This window comes from Cynoglossus semilaevis, chromosome 14 (assembly GCF_000523025.1).
Source record: "Cynoglossus semilaevis isolate Cse_v1.0 chromosome 14, Cse_v1.0, whole genome shotgun sequence".
In the NCBI taxonomy this organism is placed as follows: domain Eukaryota; kingdom Metazoa; phylum Chordata; class Actinopteri; order Pleuronectiformes; family Cynoglossidae; genus Cynoglossus; species Cynoglossus semilaevis.
The window spans coordinates 10198168-10216883 of NC_024320.1; the positions used below are offsets into that span (position 1 = coordinate 10198168).

At 39.5% G+C, this 18716-nt stretch overlaps 1 protein-coding gene across 2 annotated transcripts; it reads left to right on the forward strand.

The window, feature by feature from the left end:
* The first annotated feature begins 930 nt into the window (after positions 1–930).
* nab1b (NGFI-A binding protein 1b (EGR1 binding protein 1)) lies at positions 931–14411 on the forward strand. Of its 2 annotated transcripts, none has more exons than XM_008324959.3 (9): positions 931–1152; positions 1287–1352; positions 4566–5368; positions 5463–5596; positions 6162–6213; positions 6735–6854; positions 8158–8326; positions 10889–11080; positions 11872–14411. In XM_008324959.3, exons 3-9 carry the CDS (start codon positions 4568–4570, stop codon positions 11946–11948), a joined length of 1545 nt encoding a protein of 514 aa, XP_008323181.1. In that variant the 5' UTR covers positions 931–1152; positions 1287–1352; positions 4566–4567; the 3' UTR covers positions 11949–14411. The 2 variants fall into 2 exon arrangements, with proteins under 2 accessions (XP_008323181.1, XP_024918287.1); XM_025062519.1 differs by having other exon boundaries at positions 951–1045.
* Positions 14412–18716: the final 4305 nt, after the last annotated feature.

The following is an 18716-nucleotide window of genomic DNA, read 5'->3' on the forward strand; positions in this document are numbered from 1 at the left end:
TAACATAGGATCGGATTCATTTATTAACAGACGAGTGAACGGGTTCGATTAATATAAGGAGACGTATGATGGTGATGACAAAGAGAGCTGTGGAAAGACGCGTTGCTGTTGTGTGTCTGTGTGTCTGTGTCTGCGTCTGTGTGTGTGTGTGTGTGTGTGTCTGTGGGTGTTGAACCTGCCTGTGTTTGCTATTCCGCACTGAAAGCCTCCCACGCCCCGTGTGTCCACCCACGCACGGATTTGCGTCACGCAGGGAGCAGCGTGGGCGAGAGGGAGAGAGAGAAAGAGAGAGAGAGGGAGAGAGAGAGAGAGCGGAATATCCCACTTAATTCTGAAGTTGCGTCAACAGCGCGGTAGTGTTGTCAATTCAACCAGGAAATACTGACAAAATAAAGGTATCCGGCTGCGACTACTAAACTGGTTTGAACGAGATTGACATCGATATACCCACTAGAATATGCCACTAAAACTATGAGCTTCACATGCAGAAGGACGATTGAAAAATCGACGTTAGTTACAACGCAGCAATAATACGGCAAAAACGCCCGGCAATGTATTTAAAGAAGCAAAAAATGCAGTTGAAAATTGCTAGAAGTTAAACATTTTATTTGTTAAGATGCATAACAATCTTCGTGTATTATTCAAAGTTATAAAGTTGACAACATTAAACTTACTAATCGATGTCTTAAATTATATACCAAGCACGTACATAGAGCTTCAAAACAAAACAAATATTGTAATTGAAATGTATCGATATCAATGATACAAAACAAAATTTGGAATAACGTTCGTGTAATCTGCATAACTGTCATTTGTCTTGATGCTTTTATTTTGTAAATATTCAAGCGGAAAGCGCACACGTGTTTGCGCGTCAAAAAAGAGTGTGTTTGAGTTAGTGGTGAATGGTGAAGGGGGAGTGGAGAGACGAGACTCACACACACACACTCACTCACTCACTCACTCACTCACACACAGGCTTCACACCCGGACGCGCACGCACTCAGCGCGCACTTTGAAGGAAAAGACGCAGCAAAGACGCTCGAAGGTCAGCGAACGTCTCTGTCCTTTCTTGAAAGAAACGCGAAACAGCACAAAAAAGTTCTAAGAAGAGAAGAACCAAATCTGCAGCATCTGTCCTGGGATTAATTTACCGTACGTGTTATTTTAATTTGAAATCAGAAAACCTTTTTCAGTCTAACGCATCCTGCTCGTGGTGTCAGCTTCCTCCTTTTTTGGACCGTAAGTTTTGTACCACATTTACATCAAGTGTTTTTGTTGATAAACAGTGAGGAAGAAGGAGGAGAAGAGGAAAGAGACGAGGTCGGACCAAAGGAAGACCAGAATCTCACCAGGTAGGTGACAATATCCATGCTCTTGAATTTTAGCCAGGCTTCAAACAGTCCATGCAGGAATATTGTGAACAATCCATTCATTTGAATAGTTTTATTTTTTTTTTATTTTTAATTAAGTCTCATCTGGTCATTTCTGATACTTTATTGCAATGCAATAAATCATCAGAAAACATTGTTACAATGTTGCATTGAGTTATTTTAGTACTGTAGTGTTATATTATATTGTTCTATATTATATTTTTCTAAAATGTTAAATTTAAAACCGCTTAAGTTTTAGTAACAACAATCAAAGTACAAAACATTAAGTTACTTACAAAGGTGAAAGGGATGAAAAATTAGCTGAAAAGTTTAATTTAGCAGAACAAAAAAACTGAAGACGTTCCTGAAATATAACTATTAGCTAATTGAGCAAAAGCTAAAAGTTAGCAGAATGTAGTTTTAAAAAGATAACTATTGTACAAAAAAATAACTGGTTCTTAAATTAACTCAAGGACACAGCAAAATAATTTAAGGGATATGAAGCAGTTTGTTCCAAAAGCAGCTAAAAGTTAGCTTGACTTTGGTGCAAAATGAAAAAGAAAAGAAATACAAACATATTGAGTGAGTTTAGGCAAAAACAAACTGAAGGTAAAAGAACCAAGCTGAAGTGTGACAATACAAGGCACTCATTAGTGAAGTCTGTGACTGTATTGAAATGCACATCAAGTGTCAGTTGAGTGTGAAAAAACTATATTTAGCTGCAGCGTGAATGGAGACGAGGTGTTGATGCCGCAGGTGAATTGTTCATCACTACGGAGCCAAACTTCAGTCTGTGTCTGTAGAATTTAAATCAAGCTGGCAGCAGCTCAACATGTTTTGTCTTCTGACAGTAAATATGGAAAATTCACACCAACACACAGATTTATACTGGTTTATTTTTGTGTTTGTCACAGCTCCAGTATGGTAACAAAATTGTGGCATCAAATAGTTACCGATAACGGTTGCAAAAATGTGCTAAAGTTAACTCAAGGTAAACCTTAAAAATACCATAATGTTAGACAGAAGCAAAGCCAGACAATTATAGATGGGGATACGGTTAAATTAAAAAATTAAAATATAAAAAAAACTTCAAATATCTAGAAGTCAACTTCTGGCTAACAATTAGCAGAAAAATTAAAAAAATGAAAGAATATAAAATGGACAGACAATTGTTTAAAAAATCAATATATTTAGCAAAACAACATGTAAGATAAAAATGCTGACCTGAAGTCACCAAAATATTAGCTATAATATACCATAACATACATTTAGCCTGATTCAGCAGGTTGAACACGTTTAGTTATATTTACATGTTAGCTGTCAAATAACGAGAAGTTACGTGTTTAGTACAGTAATTAGCTAATTAGGTTAACCAGTCAGTAAGTTGACAAAGACGATGTAAATGGACAGATCTTTTGTGGCCTGCCATCGTTCTTCACCTCCATCACAGCACACAGTGTGTGTGTGTGTGTGTGTGTGTGTGTGTGTGTGTGTGTGTGGGTGTGTGTCCTGAGTGTAATTGGCTCCTGTGTGTGGGGTGATCATTAATTCAAGTCCTCTTTTACAGATCGAGTTGAACGAGTCTTGCTTTAAGGGCACCAACGACGCACACATACACACACGTTAACGTCACAATTGTGGCATAGGAAGCAGCTCGTGTTGCACTATACATGTAATGATATTTTGTTTGGAGGAAAAATCAAATAAAATCATTCAGTGACTAAAATTTAAAAGGTGAGGGTTCAAAGAGCCTCAGGAGGTGAACTCACGAGGAAGTCGACTGATTTTCTGAGCAAAATCAGTCGACTTCCTCGTGATTCAAGTGGAAATTTCCTGTTGAAGTACAGCGGTGTAATCATAGCTTAGACTGGGAAACCATGAGTTCATGCAGTGATCGACTCTCCATGCTGTAGTCTATGTGTACCAGTGGCTGCTGTTGTTGCTGTTGTCTCAACTGTAGTCTCAGTTTTGTTATAAAAAACTATGAGGAGTTGTTAAGTTGACTGTAGCTGTATGCTAACGTAAGCCCCAGACTGATGGATGTGAACATTAGTGTAAATAAACAAACAAACAAACTCAGATTTAAGGTCAAACAAAGCACTTCTCTCATATTCATTAGTTAGTTGTTTCCTGTACAGTAGTCAGTGATTTGAAATATTAAAGGGCGTAATTACTCTGCTAATTGAATGTAATACAGGGAAATATCTAGCAAGTGCGCTAAATGTTAGCCAAAAAACATAGGATAAACAGCTCCCACAGAGACAAAAATATTGCGCAATAACCCATATTTTGCCAAACGTATAGAATAAATAGCTTAAAGTTAATTAAATTATATTTAATAATTTAGATAAAGGGAGAAAGACGTGATAGAAAAGATCAGTGTGGTATTTGACCTTAAAAAAGATGTTTGAACTCCGTATTTGATAAGGAAAAATGTCACCCTTTTTCTTTTCTTTATCGTGTTTTCTGTCCAAGGACGCCATAAAAAAATAAAAAATAAATCAGAAAATGGCATCTGATAGGTCGTCTCTGAAGCAGTGTTGTGTTGTCGTTTCACAACCCCTGAGTCCAGGCCTGCCTGGCTCCCTGGGCTGAGGTTCTCTGGGCCTATTCTGGGCGAGGCGAGCCCACCACCTACACATCCTGCAGGGGTGGAGAGAGGCATGTGGTCCTCCCAGTAATCCAGGCCTGCTGACTGCCACTCCTGTGTGGGCCAAGCTTCAGCAGAGACTCTCAGGCTCATAGGAAGAGTCAGAAACAAGGCTTTGTCGATTTGGGGAAGTTTGAAGCCCAATTTGAAAGGTCTATTCCGTAAAGTCTGTTGTTTGAAATGTAGCGTATCTATCCCTGCAGCACACAGATAAACTGACGGAGGCATATGCTTCTCAAACTTTGTGGATTATACACCAGATATTCCAGTGATAGTTTACCAAGCCTCATTCTGAACAAATTAATAAGCATGGCATTGGTTTGAGCGGAGTCAGACAATGGAGACCACAGACTGTTGACCAGGCTCTGAGTTTGTCTGTGAATCATAGGGGAAGTCTGCGTTCTGGACCAGCATGAGTCAAATCATTTTTATTTAATAGGTTTTAGTATTTTTGGGATGATTTGAAACTCTTGTGGCAGAACAAAATTGCTGAATGTGATGTGATTAGTACCTGTCTAGAGCATCTGTTGTTGTTCTGTTTCCAGGCATGGCGGCGGTTCTGCCAAGGACCCTGGGTGAGCTGCAGCTCTACAGGATCCTGCAGCGAGCCAATCTCCTTTATTACTACGAGGCCTTCATCCAGCAGGGCGGCGATGACGTTCAGCAACTGTGCGAAGCCGGGGAGGAAGAGTTCCTGGAGATTATGGCCCTGGTCGGAATGGCCAGCAAACCTCTGCACGTGCGCCGCCTGCAGAAGGCGCTGCGCGACTGGGTCACCAACCCAGCTATCTTCAACCAGCCTCTGACCTCAATGCCTGTCTGCAGCATCCCTGTGTACAAGCTGCCCGAGGGCTCGCCGACGCTGCTCAGCGGCCAGGACCGAGCCAACACGGCCAGTGTCAAAACTCCCAAAGCCGTTGGGGCCACTTGCTCAGATCCAGGAAAACTGGATGTGGCTCGGGACAAAGTGTCGGCAGGGTCACCACAGCAGGGCAGCAGCGAGGCGCGGTTCTGGTCTGGCCACAGCAATGACAGCGAGCACAGCCTGTCACCGTCGGACCTGGGTTCCCCGTCGTCCCCCAGAGACACCCTGGAGGCCCTGGACACTGCTGCCGTGCAGTCGGTTCTAGAGTGTGTGGACAGGATGGCACCGGGACTCCCCAAAACAGAAGTGGCTGAGGTGAAAGAGCAACTGAAAAACAACAAAAAGCTGGCCAAGATGATTGGACACATCTTCGAAATGAGTGATGACGACCCCCGACGGGAGGAAGAGATTCGTAAATACAGCGCCATCTATGGACGTTTTGACTCCAAGAGAAGGGACGGCAAACACCTGACACTTCATGAGGTAGAAAACCAGTGATTCTTGTGTCGTTTTGTGTCGTTTGTTTTGGTGATTTCTTACTTACCTAGTCTGACTGTTTGGAATTTATATCTTTCAGCTCACTGTAAACGAGGCAGCAGCTCAGCTGTGTATGAGGGACATGGCTCTGCTGACACGTCGGGACGAGTTGTTTGGACTTGCACGTCAGATTTCCAGGGAGGTTACCTACAAGTACACCTACAGGACCAGCAAGTAAGGGCCAACCGAAAACTGTCAATACATGTAAACAGACCAGGTCATGCTGCTGTGAGGCTGAAGCTGTGAAAGCTGACCAAAAGTACTATATGACTCTATGTAAGTTTAGGCTAACAATGAACTGGTGGTGTCTCCTCTCACTAGGAAGTTTGGTTTAAAAAAGAAAATGATCGTTTCTCTTGCTTTAGATATTTTTGGCCATTTCCTCTCTCAGCATTTGCATCATTTTAAATAAAAAGAGCATAATTTAATTAACAATTGTTTTATTTCTGTTTGTTTTCTGGCATTTTAAGTGACATAATAATTGGTAAAATAATAATACTAATTGGTAGTAACGTAGTTTTACAAACTTTTGAATAATTTTCTGTTTTTTTTGTTAGAGCTAATTTCAGCAGGCTTACGTTTATCCTGAATTTGTTTCCAAAACTTTACATATACTGTCATCGTTTACTTATCTTCAGCTTTCTTCTAACTTTAATGTAGCTTACATTTGTTTTAATTACAGCAGTTATCTCTCATTTCTAACTGTACCTGAGATTAAATGTTTCCTGTCTCTCTGCAGGTCTCGATGTGGAGACAGAGATGAACCGTCTCCAAAGAGAATAAAAACAGAGGTAAAGGCAAATGAAAACTCTTGTATCACTTGGCATTTAAGTTTTATTAGTACTTAATTTCATTTTGGCAGTAAAGCACAATAATGTCCTCACATGGAGTCGCTCTTTGCTCAACATTCAGAGGTAGAATAAAGAGAGCAGCAGCAGCCGCAGGAGCCTTGAACGGCGTGAACAAAGTGATCTCTCAACAAACATCTCCTGACGCTCTCTGCTAAAGCTGCCTCTTTGAGCTGTCAATGGCTCCTCTCAGTTTGTTAACCCATGATTGAAAACATGTGGCCGCTACAAACTCTGCTGGGATTCCAGCCTGAATGAGAAGCTGCAGAAGAACCGACACCTGCTCGCTAACTCTACTCTCTCTGAGCTCCTAGAGGAGAAAGTTTCCTGTTTTTAAGGGATCTCCTCTGACTAAAAATCCCCCAAACCTCATTAGACAAACAGGAATATTTGGTCTTTATACACTTCTATAAGGTTTACTGTAGTTGTGCTTTAACCTCTCTCTTGTTGTGCAACCCCATCAGGAGAACTTCTTTGACATCCAGGAGGCGCTGCAGGCCATCCACATGAGACAGGAGATGCTAAGGGAACAGCTAGCCTGTGCCAAGTTGAAAGGAGAGGAGATGGTTGGGCGAAATCTGCAGGTGAGAGGACACTTGTTTAAAAGTCAGGACTGTACAGTTACGTTTACATCTACTAATGTTGTATAGAAAATAGCTGAATGTGAGTGAAGAAATACCAACCTAAATAAAATCAATGTTGACCTTAGACTGAGTACAAAGACAGCTGTTGTAATGATAGCACTGACTGGCTAAAATTAGCCTCTTTGTTTTGTAAAGCATTTCTTTTCCAACCACAATATGTCAAACCTTGTATATATATATATATATATATATATATATATATATATATATATATATATATATATCCTTACAATTATTATTATTAGTACTGTTTTTTTACCACATGGTTTTAGGCTACATTAGGCTAAGTTGATCCTGCTAACTTTTTTTTTTCTTCTTGAAGCTTCACTAGCATCTTAGTTAGTGTCTTTACTGCCACCTACTGAGACCATTTTTCACTGGTAGATATTAACAGAAAAACTTCTCTGAGGCGATCACTTCCAAATGATTCCACCTGCAAATCTTGCGTACAATATCTCTAATGGTCATGGGCAACTGTTGTCTTTTTTCGCAGCTGCAGTGAAAAAGTATTTCATATTAAAGCCTTACTGCCGTGTTAATGGCAACATAACAGGTGATAAACAGGTGTTTGCCTTCTCTAATGCTGAAATGTGAGTAGATGAGTGGCTGAGTTAAAAGGATCAGATTTATGGTGAAAGGAGTTCCATATCTGTGGATTTTCACTGAGCAGGAACCAGTTTGATCCCAGTTAATGGCTTTTATTGGTTTCCATGCTGCTGCTGCTGCTGTTGTTCTTTGTTCCTAATTAGAGTCAGTAGAGAGTGGGAGGAGAGCTTTATGATAAGTCATTAGCCACAAAACACACTCAGTGTTAACTGTGTGCATTTGACCCTTCATTACTGTGTTTGTGTATGTTTTCCCGTGCGTGTTGAACGTCTCGAAGATGATGTTTAGGAAAAAAATTTAAAGTGACAGTGTAGGGCAGACTGACAGGGAGGAAACAAAAAGACATCCCTGCTTTTATTTCCCATGTAGTTTGGCTGAGAATGAAATGAATCAACTGTTTGTCAGTCTTTGCCTCTCATTCATCCTTTATGTTCAGGCTCAGTGAGTCAGTCAGATGGATGACGTTGGTCTGTTACTGTGTTCCGTACAGTACATATTAGTACAGCAGTACTATATCATGAGAAATTTAAATAATTGATGTTTTGTTGTTGTGTTGCATTCAAATCAAGCACACTCTAACGCTAACGTCATTGGCGTTGCATTATACCCTGATCATAAATGTCCCCGTGTCCTCCAGATGCAGCTTGAGCGTCTCCTTGCGCGGCAGATGGAGATCCTGCAGGATGCTGCCGTCCAGGAGCGGCTCCAGGCCCTGGATTGGAGGATCCCTCCTGCTGCGCTAAAGTACCTCAACGACGCCCAGAACACAAACGGAACCACCGCTGACACCAGCAGAGACAACCAAGGCAAGAAACGTGCAGAGAGCGATGTTTATTTACTGTATCCACACAGTCGATACAAGTGTTGTTATTTGCACACACTGCCCAGGTTAAAATCAACTCAACAGTCGTTTGATCTAAACCCAGTGTTTATGAAACACATTCCACTAAACTAGCACAGTTAAACTCAGTGCTTTTAAACCGGTGCTTTGTCAGGGAATTATGGCCCAAAGCACAGTAATAATTAAAACCCAATGGAGTCCAGTTAAAAATCACCATGAAATAAATCAATTTGGAACAGGAAGAGAAATGACAGGAGATAGATGTCTGTGTTTGTTATTTGTGTCTAATTTAAATAACTGAATTATTAATATGGAAAAAAATGTCAAGAAAAAAAGCTCAAACATTTAATACATTATTATCTTGTTAAACCACTCATCAATAAATGCCTGCGATGTATTAAGTTCACATTAAAGCAAATATTAAACATTATAACTTTGAAAGTACACTGCTCACATGCTCTGGGTACACATGTATACAACTTTAGTTTAATACAGTATATGATTTTGTCACATTAAAGTTTAAGTTGAGATTTACAAGAAATATTTGCTCCACTACAGTCTTGAGTGAATTAATGCCAGAACTCTGTCAGGGATTTCTCCGTCTTGCTGATTGCGATGTCACGTGGTTTTGAGGGGATTATTTCATGTCATAAATGCTATAGGATGTTCAGCTAAGGTGCAGAGGTTTTTTCACACCCAGTGGTGGCAGCTGTCTTTTTTTTTTTTTTTTATCAATCTCCACTTTGATACAGATGTGAGACAGAAGACGGAGTGAGAAAGAAAGGGACGCATCATTATTCAGGATTGCACTTCTGCTCCAGGCCTCATCTCATTTTCGTCCTTTTCCCTTCTTCACCCACTCCCGACAGCTCATTATAACACTGTTCCCACAAATCCCACAATGCACCTGTAATTATCACACCCACGCCTGTTTACCTCCAGCCAGTTGCCCTGAGGGGGGCGTCTCTCTCTCTCTCTCTCTCTTTGGATCTATCTCTCTCTCCCTCTCCCTCTTGCCTCCCACTCCTCTCTGCCTCTCCTGCTCTTTTTCCTCCTTCCTGTCATTTGTCATGTCATCTCTTTGTCTTCATGTCTGCCACTCGTCTTAACCTCTCTTCTGCTGCAGTGTCTAACATCAAGTTCACTTTAGTTTTTTTTTTTGTTTTGTTAAATGTTAATTTGTCCCCTTCTGTCATTATCTATTTATACACACCATGTCACGGTGGGATTCTTTTGTGCACATTTTACCACATCTGCTCTTTGCAGCTGGGTTCAAAAATGATAACTTTACCTGAATGTTGGTCTCCGGACCAACATGCGGTGATTCAAACAACCAAGTTTGATTGTTTTGGTGCTGGTTCTACATGCCACAGTGGCCTTGGGCAAGTTGAAACATCTAGCCACGGTGGCTTGTACAGCCTGTGTTCTCATACTGTCAGTTCTAACTAAGGAGAGTTGGATCAAAAGTCCAATTCAGAGTAAAAACAGTACAACACTTGTTTTTCTTAATGTGTGCTGTCCTACAGCACACATTACAAAGAGGTAAACGAAAACCCATCCCACCTTACAAAGACTCAGTCGTTGGTGGACACAACTGTTATACTCATTTCTAACGTCCTAATTAAGGAATCTCCCAGAATGCTGCTCCCAGGCCATCAAGCTTGTTGTGTTGCTAAGATAGCTCACACCCCGTTAACATTTTGTGTATATAGACATATGAGTGAACAGATTGCAGTGTGCGTCAAGTAGCTCTGACATCAGATAAAAACTCGCTCCAAATCAGCCACTTTGTAATGATATTTATAGGCAGATATATTCACTTCTAATGAAATCCCCATTCGGCAATTCAGAAACTACACTTGAATCCTCTGTTCTATCTCTTTGTGTGTGTTTTTTTTCCTCTCTGTGAGAATAGAAAGCTAACACCAGGGACACGCAGCCTAAGTCAGAAACACACACCCAGGGTTCCACAGGGGATATTATCATTACAACATCTGTGCCGATGCCTGGTTCAGTCACAAGTCGTTTGTTTAAGTTTACTCTATGTTTTGATTCAAGGTTTTATATAAGCATTTTCTTTTAAATTAATATTTTTTTCCCCAAAATTGATTCCAGTAGAGCATGGAAACCATATTATCACTACGCTTGAGGAGTTACAAGAAACTTTATCATGTGATCATGTAGTAAAAAAATATATTTGCTGCCCTCCCTTTGATTCACAATCACTTTACAGAGTAACAGAATTAAGCTAGCCTAAACACCGACCTTCAACATACAGGTGTACACAATTTACATAGAAGTAATATTGCAGAAGTTACCGCTTGTATTTATTGCTAACTAACATGTGAATGCCAAAAATGTTCACCAGAAAAATTGAGTTATTCCACTGTAGATGTAATGAATCAGAGTGAATTAACCTTATTTTCATTGAGTTGGATACATGAGGTGTCATCGCTATAACAACAACCATTTCTTATATGAAGTCCATGGTACAGCACGTAAACACTGTCCTCTTTTCTTTTTCCAGACGACCGTCCGATCAACTTGCGTGTAGTCAGTCAAAACATGCAGGAAGGGGAGCTCCCACTGGGCAAGCAGCTGGCAAATGAACTGAAGCGTCATCATAACCACAACCACAACAACAACAGCAACCACAACAACAACAGCAACCACAACAACAACAGTAACAGCACAGATGAGACAAAAACACCAGCAACAGGTGAGTGGTTTCAAAATGCTGTCATTCCCAGTCATGGAAGAAGTAGCATGTCCTGTATATGACTAGCCTAGGTGCTACGTATTATATTGCGTTCATTAAATAGAAACATTTTTTAAGAAAGCTTATAAAAATACAGGAAAGCTATTCTGTAACTTAGCTCATGGACATTGTTTTTATTTGTTGAAGGCTGGGCGCCATAAGACCTCATTTACGCCAAGTGTGAGTGAGAGTGAGACTACATTAGATTAGATTGAACTATATGGATCCCACACTGGGGATTGTGTTGTGGGGACTGAGGCAAAGACTGTACAATAGTAAGATCTAACGCTGCATTGGCCGGGAATCGAACCCAGGCCCCCTGAGCTAGCGAGGAATAATACCTCCATCCATCCATCCATTTTCATCCGCTTATCCGTTACCGGGTCGCGGGGGCAGCAGTCTCCACGACCACCACCCAAATTACACTGCACCGTACCAACCCCCCCAAACCTTCCTGCGGGTGGTGAGTCCACTGGAAGGTACCAACCGCCCTAACCGGGATTCGAACTTGCCCAGGAGGCGAACCCTGGGGTTCCACACCAATGACAGAGACATTGCCTCTGGGCCAAAGCGCCACGGAATAATACCTCTACCTTCTAATTAAGGAACGTCCTAAAGTTTTTCTGGTATGGCCAAATCAGGTCAACTGTGATGAAAAAAACCTCCATCAGTTTAGTCTGTGTAGTTTCAGCGTTCTTTTTCAGCTCATAAATGTATTTGCTGATGATATTCTCATTAATCCTTCCCCTCAGAAAACGGTACGTCACAACGGTTGGCCAGCAACGCAGAGAAGAAGACCATTAAGACAGAGCCAGAAGACTCCACATAGTGCCTCCCCACCCCCCACCTTCCCCTCATCCAAAATGCCCACCTCGAACCCACTCCCGACTCATTCTACTCACAGTATGCAGTTATTACTCATCAATAGATTCTAAGCAAGCACAGCCACAGTAGAGCCTTAACAACCAACGATGCCTCACGGATAGCATTTATTTTTCTTTGATTTGTCTTCTTAAATTTTTACATATATATATTTTGTGCCAGTTCACTTAGAGAGCATGTGAAGAAGCCCCTCAGTGCTCTGCAGGTATTTGTTTATTAATTGTATACATGTCATTTAAGAGTGATCTGTGTTGACGTCTGTTTCTCCTTTAGCTCTGCCTAGCTGTTAATTATGTTGTGTTAGTTACAGTTAGGGTGTGAGTGGGAGACATCAGGGCTGAGTCTTAACTCAAACGTTAGCTCCAACAGTAGACAAAAGCAGAAACATCGGCTAACTTCACTTACACTGGCATCAGGTGCTGCAGGTTTTGTTGTAGGTTTATTTTTAACCCTACACTGAGTGATTTCTCATTCTTTCTAATCTAAAGTTAGATTAAAATAATTCAATGTTTTTAACGATTAGCTTGTGAAACATGAATAATGCATATGTTTATTTAAAAAACAGAGTCTAATCATTGTGCAGACCATCTTTAACGTTAAATCTTTAGTAATATTTGCTCTATTTGGTTACATTTTGTCAAAATGAGTCTTCGGCTTTTTTGCGATATCCTAACTCCTGCTCGCCTAAACTTCAGTGGTCATCTTTTAAATTATTGTTTATTTATTTTGGCCTATTTGTTTATCTTGTTTATGCCTTTGCTAACGTTTAGCATTTAAACGCTATTACATTCATTTGCTTTTGTAGTTAAAAAGCTCTCAACATCTAGATAAAGTGGATACAGATTTGGCCTCCAGCCATTGTTAAATTGTTTTCATTTGCCTTCAGGTATTTTTACATTTTCAAACCTATCGCATCTAGGATTTATACATTTATTTATAAAGATCACATGCTTTTGAGCTTTTGTCACTTTCTGGATTGAAACATAGAGCAGGCGTATGAATATGTACTGTAAGTAAACATGTACTGTAAGGTGGGTTGGGTTAGGACTCAGCCCCTATAAAGATCATGCTTGTTTTCGGTCATTGATGGTCAAACATAAAGAGTGGGATTAATTCTTTCCTTCTTACCTGCATTGTTTATATTTATGGTTTGTTTTAAAAAAATAAGAGGATGTACTGGAGCTCTTGTGGAGTAGACGCTCAGGACCACCAGCACACGCTGGAGGCGGAGCTACTGTAATCGGTTCATTTCACTTTGTAATTTAGCAAAACACTGCTGTTGAACCAAAACCATGCGTCTGCAGTACAGACAGGGATTATTTCAGGAAAAAACAACGCCCGTGTGTGTCTTTTTAGAAATAATCCCAGCAGCTTTCAGGTTGTAAAATTTCCGGAGTATGAAACTTGTCACCTGGAAGCAATAAAAAAAAAAAAAGTTTTTGTGTTTTGGCCACAATTGTGTCAAAAAATCAAAAACTATCTGTGTTGTGTAGATAGTAACCTACAGTGTGAGTCTTATCTCCCAACCAGGGTTTTTATTTTGTTCAGTGTAACTTTGCTGTAGATTATTGGTGTCGAATACAACATTTAAATGTAAAGTAAAACACTTCAGAAAAAAAATCTCACATCATTTAAGTGTCAAATTCAACAGTGTGAAATTGTGTTGTGTACAAAGAACACGCTTTGCGTGATAAAAATTTTGTTAAGCCTTAGCTCTTAGCAGTTTTTAATCCACATGTGATGGCTGTGCATAATGTATACTTCAAATGTGTTTTGCTGTTAAGAAGTAGATACATAACAACCTGAGTGTTACTTTGTGTCCTGTCAATTGTGTAAATATGTCTATAATGTCCAAAAAGTTGTTATAATGTCTATAAATTTTAGTCAATCTCTCCTCCTCCCTGCAGGTCCTTTAGTCTCGTTAGTCAACATAATGACAACAATGACAGATGCAATATAAATGTAAGTAATAAGTCAGTTTGCATTCTCTTTGTTATTCTATCGTTTACTGTATGTCTGTCAGCAGAGTGGAAAATACCAACAATGTGGGAAATGTGGGTGTCGTCTGCATAACGATGCACACAAGCACTGTATTTGTTTCTCAGTCTGTACAAAGGATACCATGAGGTGGTTGGTACTGAACAGGGAGGTTTGTTATCAGTCATAAAAAAGGTGAAGTTCACTGTAAAAACTAAAAAACAAAACAAAAAAACACTGACATTTTCTACCATCTAATATCTCAGAGAACAGCTTTTACGTGTCTATCTTGGCAACTCACTGATCACCCTTTCCTCACTGTTTATTGTAAAGTGATAGATTAGGCTTCACCGAGTTATGCACCAGTTTTTTTAAACACTAATATATTTTATTTGTTATACACATAAACATTAAACTTTATTTTTGAACTGTATTGTGTTGTTGTGGGGTCTGTGATCAATGTTGCCTGAAAATCCTTTTCTAAGCAATAATGGAGTTGTTGTTTTTTTCGAGAGGGTTTTCTTGTGTGTTGCTTCAGATTAACAAATACATTAATTAAAGGAAAAGAAATATAAGTTGTAGATTAATCAACGTTAGGAAAGTGATTACCACAGAAGCAAGAAAAATTCACAAAAGTCAAGTTTTTTTCAAAAACTAACCAGATTAACCAAGAAAGGTGAGCAAAAGTAGCTCATTTAAAATAAAGACATCCTGAAAAATCCCAAGACAATTTATCTTCATCCCAATCATACCTGTAATAGTTTTAAACAGATCTAAACTTAGCCATTAATGAAGTTAGCCAAAGTTATTTATGTCATTTGTATGATGCTAAACCAATTAGTTTAGAACAGTCAAGAAATCTTCTATGATCCTGGCTATCAATCTAGACGTTGACAATAAAGTAAACTAAAAACTTAAAGTACACCCAGAAATTTTATGACAGATAGAAAAAGAGATTAGCTAGACAGATTACAGTACAATATTTAAACATGAGCCTTAATTATGTTTTATAACAGGTAGTTGACAGCAGCAACACATGCACTCATCTAAAGAGTGGGGAGGCCACTTCTGTCCCGGAGGTCGAATATTTGAAACCCCTGCACTAAAATCTATATAATTCTAAAAAGGCTCATCACCGGCCTTTTCAAAAATATATACCATTATGAACCTGATGAAAAATGACAAATCATGACAAAACATTTCCTGGGGCCTTGATCTTTGGTAAACTTTGACCTTTTATTCATCTAAATTGGCTACAACAGCACCGTCTCTCAACACAAGAGTAGGTGCGGTGTCCTAATGTATACAAATGTATACAAAACACTAATGTTTTATGACAGTTTCGTTCTATAGAAATCAGTTTGTCGATACTTTGACCCGGTCGCTGTCACAGCACCACAGTGGATCAAGTATGTGCTACGTGATGCACTAAACCTGCATCTCATCACCAAAATCTTATTAGCTCTAAAGATTAGCCTTAACTTGTACTGACTGTAACCCAGGTTCACAGATAAGGAAACTTAAGTGATCTTCCTTTAAAGGAGATTCTCTGCCCTCCGTTTTCTTTTCTTTTTTTAAAGAAACAAGTATCCTTTGCAGCACATTTGCATCCACGTCACATCAACACATTGTGAAACCAGCTGATGAGTCACTGTGACGCAGGCCCTCTTCGCATACCTCCCATCGTTCTCTTCTCTCCTCCACCCTCCTGCACTGCCGCCATCCCATCTCGCACACACACACACGTACACACATACACGGACAGATCTTACTCCGGAGAATAGCTCGGCTCATGAACACCCACGCTGGTTTCTGTTCACAGTGGCAGCCCTGCCTGGCACACAACCGGTCTCCCCTACCCTTCTCTCCCTCTCCCTGTCCTCCTCCTTCTCTTCCTCCTCCAGTGCAAGTCACTGACGATGATGATGATGGTGGTGGTGATGTGTTGCTGTGGTAACGCTGGATGTGGGTGGCTCCATGGGCGGTGGGCGGAAGCCAGCCGCTAAGCAGCGTAGGAGGGATGTGCAGAGCGCACCCATCACCCTCATTTTGAAAGGAGCAGGAAGCTGACGGCTTTGAGAAGGTGTGGGTGTGGGTGAATTATCACCTCTCCTCCCTGCAGCTTTGTTAGGGATCGCCTTGTTTGTCTCCCTTCCTTCCTTTGTTTTCTCCTTTCTTTTACTGCTGCATGTGGGGAAAGTGCAGCCGTCGTGGTTTGGATAATTGTGTAAAATTAGAGAAATGCTCTTAGTTTAAAAAAAGTATTTTGTTTTGAGCCGTTTCTAAGCAAAGCAAACACATTGAAAGTCCAAAAAATATTATAGAGATATAAAAGCTAATAATTGCTGTAACATAACAATTCACCCACTGTGGGACCAATACAGTTTAATCTAATCTAATTTAATCTAATCTAATAAAACACCTAAGTCTGTTATTTCAGTCTTCCCTTATTTTTCTCAAACTTCATTGATAATGGAATAAAATATCTAAATATATAGTTTATAGTTAAAAAATATTTAATGACTTAAAATGTTATTCTGTTAATATCTCAATACTATTTTCTATTTTTCTATTTTCAGATTCAGAATCAGACTACCAGGGGTGATGTAGAGGGCAGAGAGCAGCACGTTGAGGAAAATAGATATAATTCTAGTACAGAACAGTACAAAATAGAACAATGCACAATAGCCAGGAATAAATGTCAAGAAAGATAACGTCTGTGGAAGGAGAGGCAGAAATGTTAAAGAAATATCAAAATGAGAAATTGTGTTGTGATTTAATTATTTGTCAATGGTTCCAGATATTTGCCATTTTTAACTTTGAGCTTCTTTCTAATATGTTTTTGTTAGCTCTAAATGTTCTTTAATTAAGCTTTTTTTGTCATCCCAGTCTCCTGGTAGCTCCAGCATATTGAAATGAAACAGTTCAACAGTAAGCGCACCCACCAAAGGCAGAGAGAATATACACGTGACAATAGTGCACCTAAGACGTGGAGGGGAAAAGGGAAGACAGAGCTTATCCTGATTGCCTGGAAGATCGATCTGATTTTAGTGTGGGCTTGTACCTGTCTGAAGGAGTTTAAGAAGAAGGCAACTGGACTGTAATATCTTTTTTGTGTTGTTGAAAAAGACTACTGGACATAGCAAGGTTTTTTTTAACTGTAATAAACATTACATTTTAGTAATATTATGACGAAAACGAGAAAAAAAAAGGCTTTCAACATTCGTTTTTTTCTCACAAATTCTCACCCAAATGTTTGGAATTCCCCTCTTAGTGATGACACAGAAAAAAGCTGCAGAGTCTGTGTTTCCTCCAGTAAATGTTGTCCAAATTAAAAAAAAACTCTTCCAAGTATACGCCATTATTAGTCATATCAGTGTGTTTGTTTTACCCCACTTGGAGCACCAGGTGGGTGGAGTTTACAGCTCATCAGCCGTAGCCAGATAAAAGTTGGAAGTCGTAAACTTAAAACTTGAAGCAACATTTGAATAAGAAAAAAATCCAGTCAGTAATCCCGTTTCTAAGTTTTTAATTTTTCACACACATGGGCCATCAGGAAAGTTTGAATATCCCTGTACTGCGTGACTAGAAGAGGGGCCAAGACCCTTCATTTCTATTTCAGTAATTGTATATATTTAAAAATGTATTTTCTATGAACTCTCAATATTTTCTGTTCTTCAGGTTTCCAAAATTAGACCTTGTATGGGCTGAAGTACCTCAACATTCTGTATTTCACTGAGGCTGGCGTGCTTCTAGTTCTGTTCCACTCCCTTACTTCCTTAAGCTCACGTCATTTCATTTAAAAAACTGGTTAAAGTCTATGTTATCATTCTCTGTGATGTTCATCCCCTAACTTTGAACTCTGACATGTCACTGTAGCAGAAGTATTCATTCTTTGTCTGTCTACTTTGTGAGCATTAACAATTCTTCACCTAAGTTTTCTATTTTTTACCTGAGGCTTTCAGAAGTTCAATCCCTAAACTAAATTATCATTTACTAAGTGCAGCATATCTGAGAATAATGCGGTAAAATAGGAATACGCAACTTCACTGTCAGAGTATGGTATTATACCAGGAGACGGCGCTCTAACTAAATGATCTCTTTGCTGGGGAGCGCTCCAGATGATGTGCAGTACCTTCAAACTTCACAAGGTGTCAGACCATGACTAGACATCCCGGCAACAGCATACGTCTGCGCTGCTTTTTAACATTAATCGAAAGTTCTGAGATGAGTCGATATGATGCGTAATTAAATATAATATAATAACATTTTTATGAAATAGTAGTGTTAATATCCAGATTATGTTGTTCCATAATTTCTGTGTCCTAATTTCTAGGCCAAGCATGAGTACATTTGGTTGAAGGCTATTTTTAATGTGTAATGTTTTCCGGGTGTGGACCAAGACATTTTATGTTTGCCTTTCGACAAGGCTAGAATTTAGTTTCCATAAATTTCTACTTTTATCTGATTCACAATGTGTATTTGCCAATTCTGACAACATGTATAGCTTTATATAAATAATTTTAGTTTTATTTTTTCTCAAATTATTTTGTTAAAATTCTATAATTCTGACAAACAATTAGGTTTAAGGTTTAAATTAGAAAAACTTCAATTTCATTTTTTGTTTTGACTGTAAGAAGCGATAAAACGCGTGCAAAGCTATCCTTATGATTGACAGCTCTATTGACCACTGGCACGTGCGACATATTTTGCCGGTCCAATCACAACTCATGTTGTG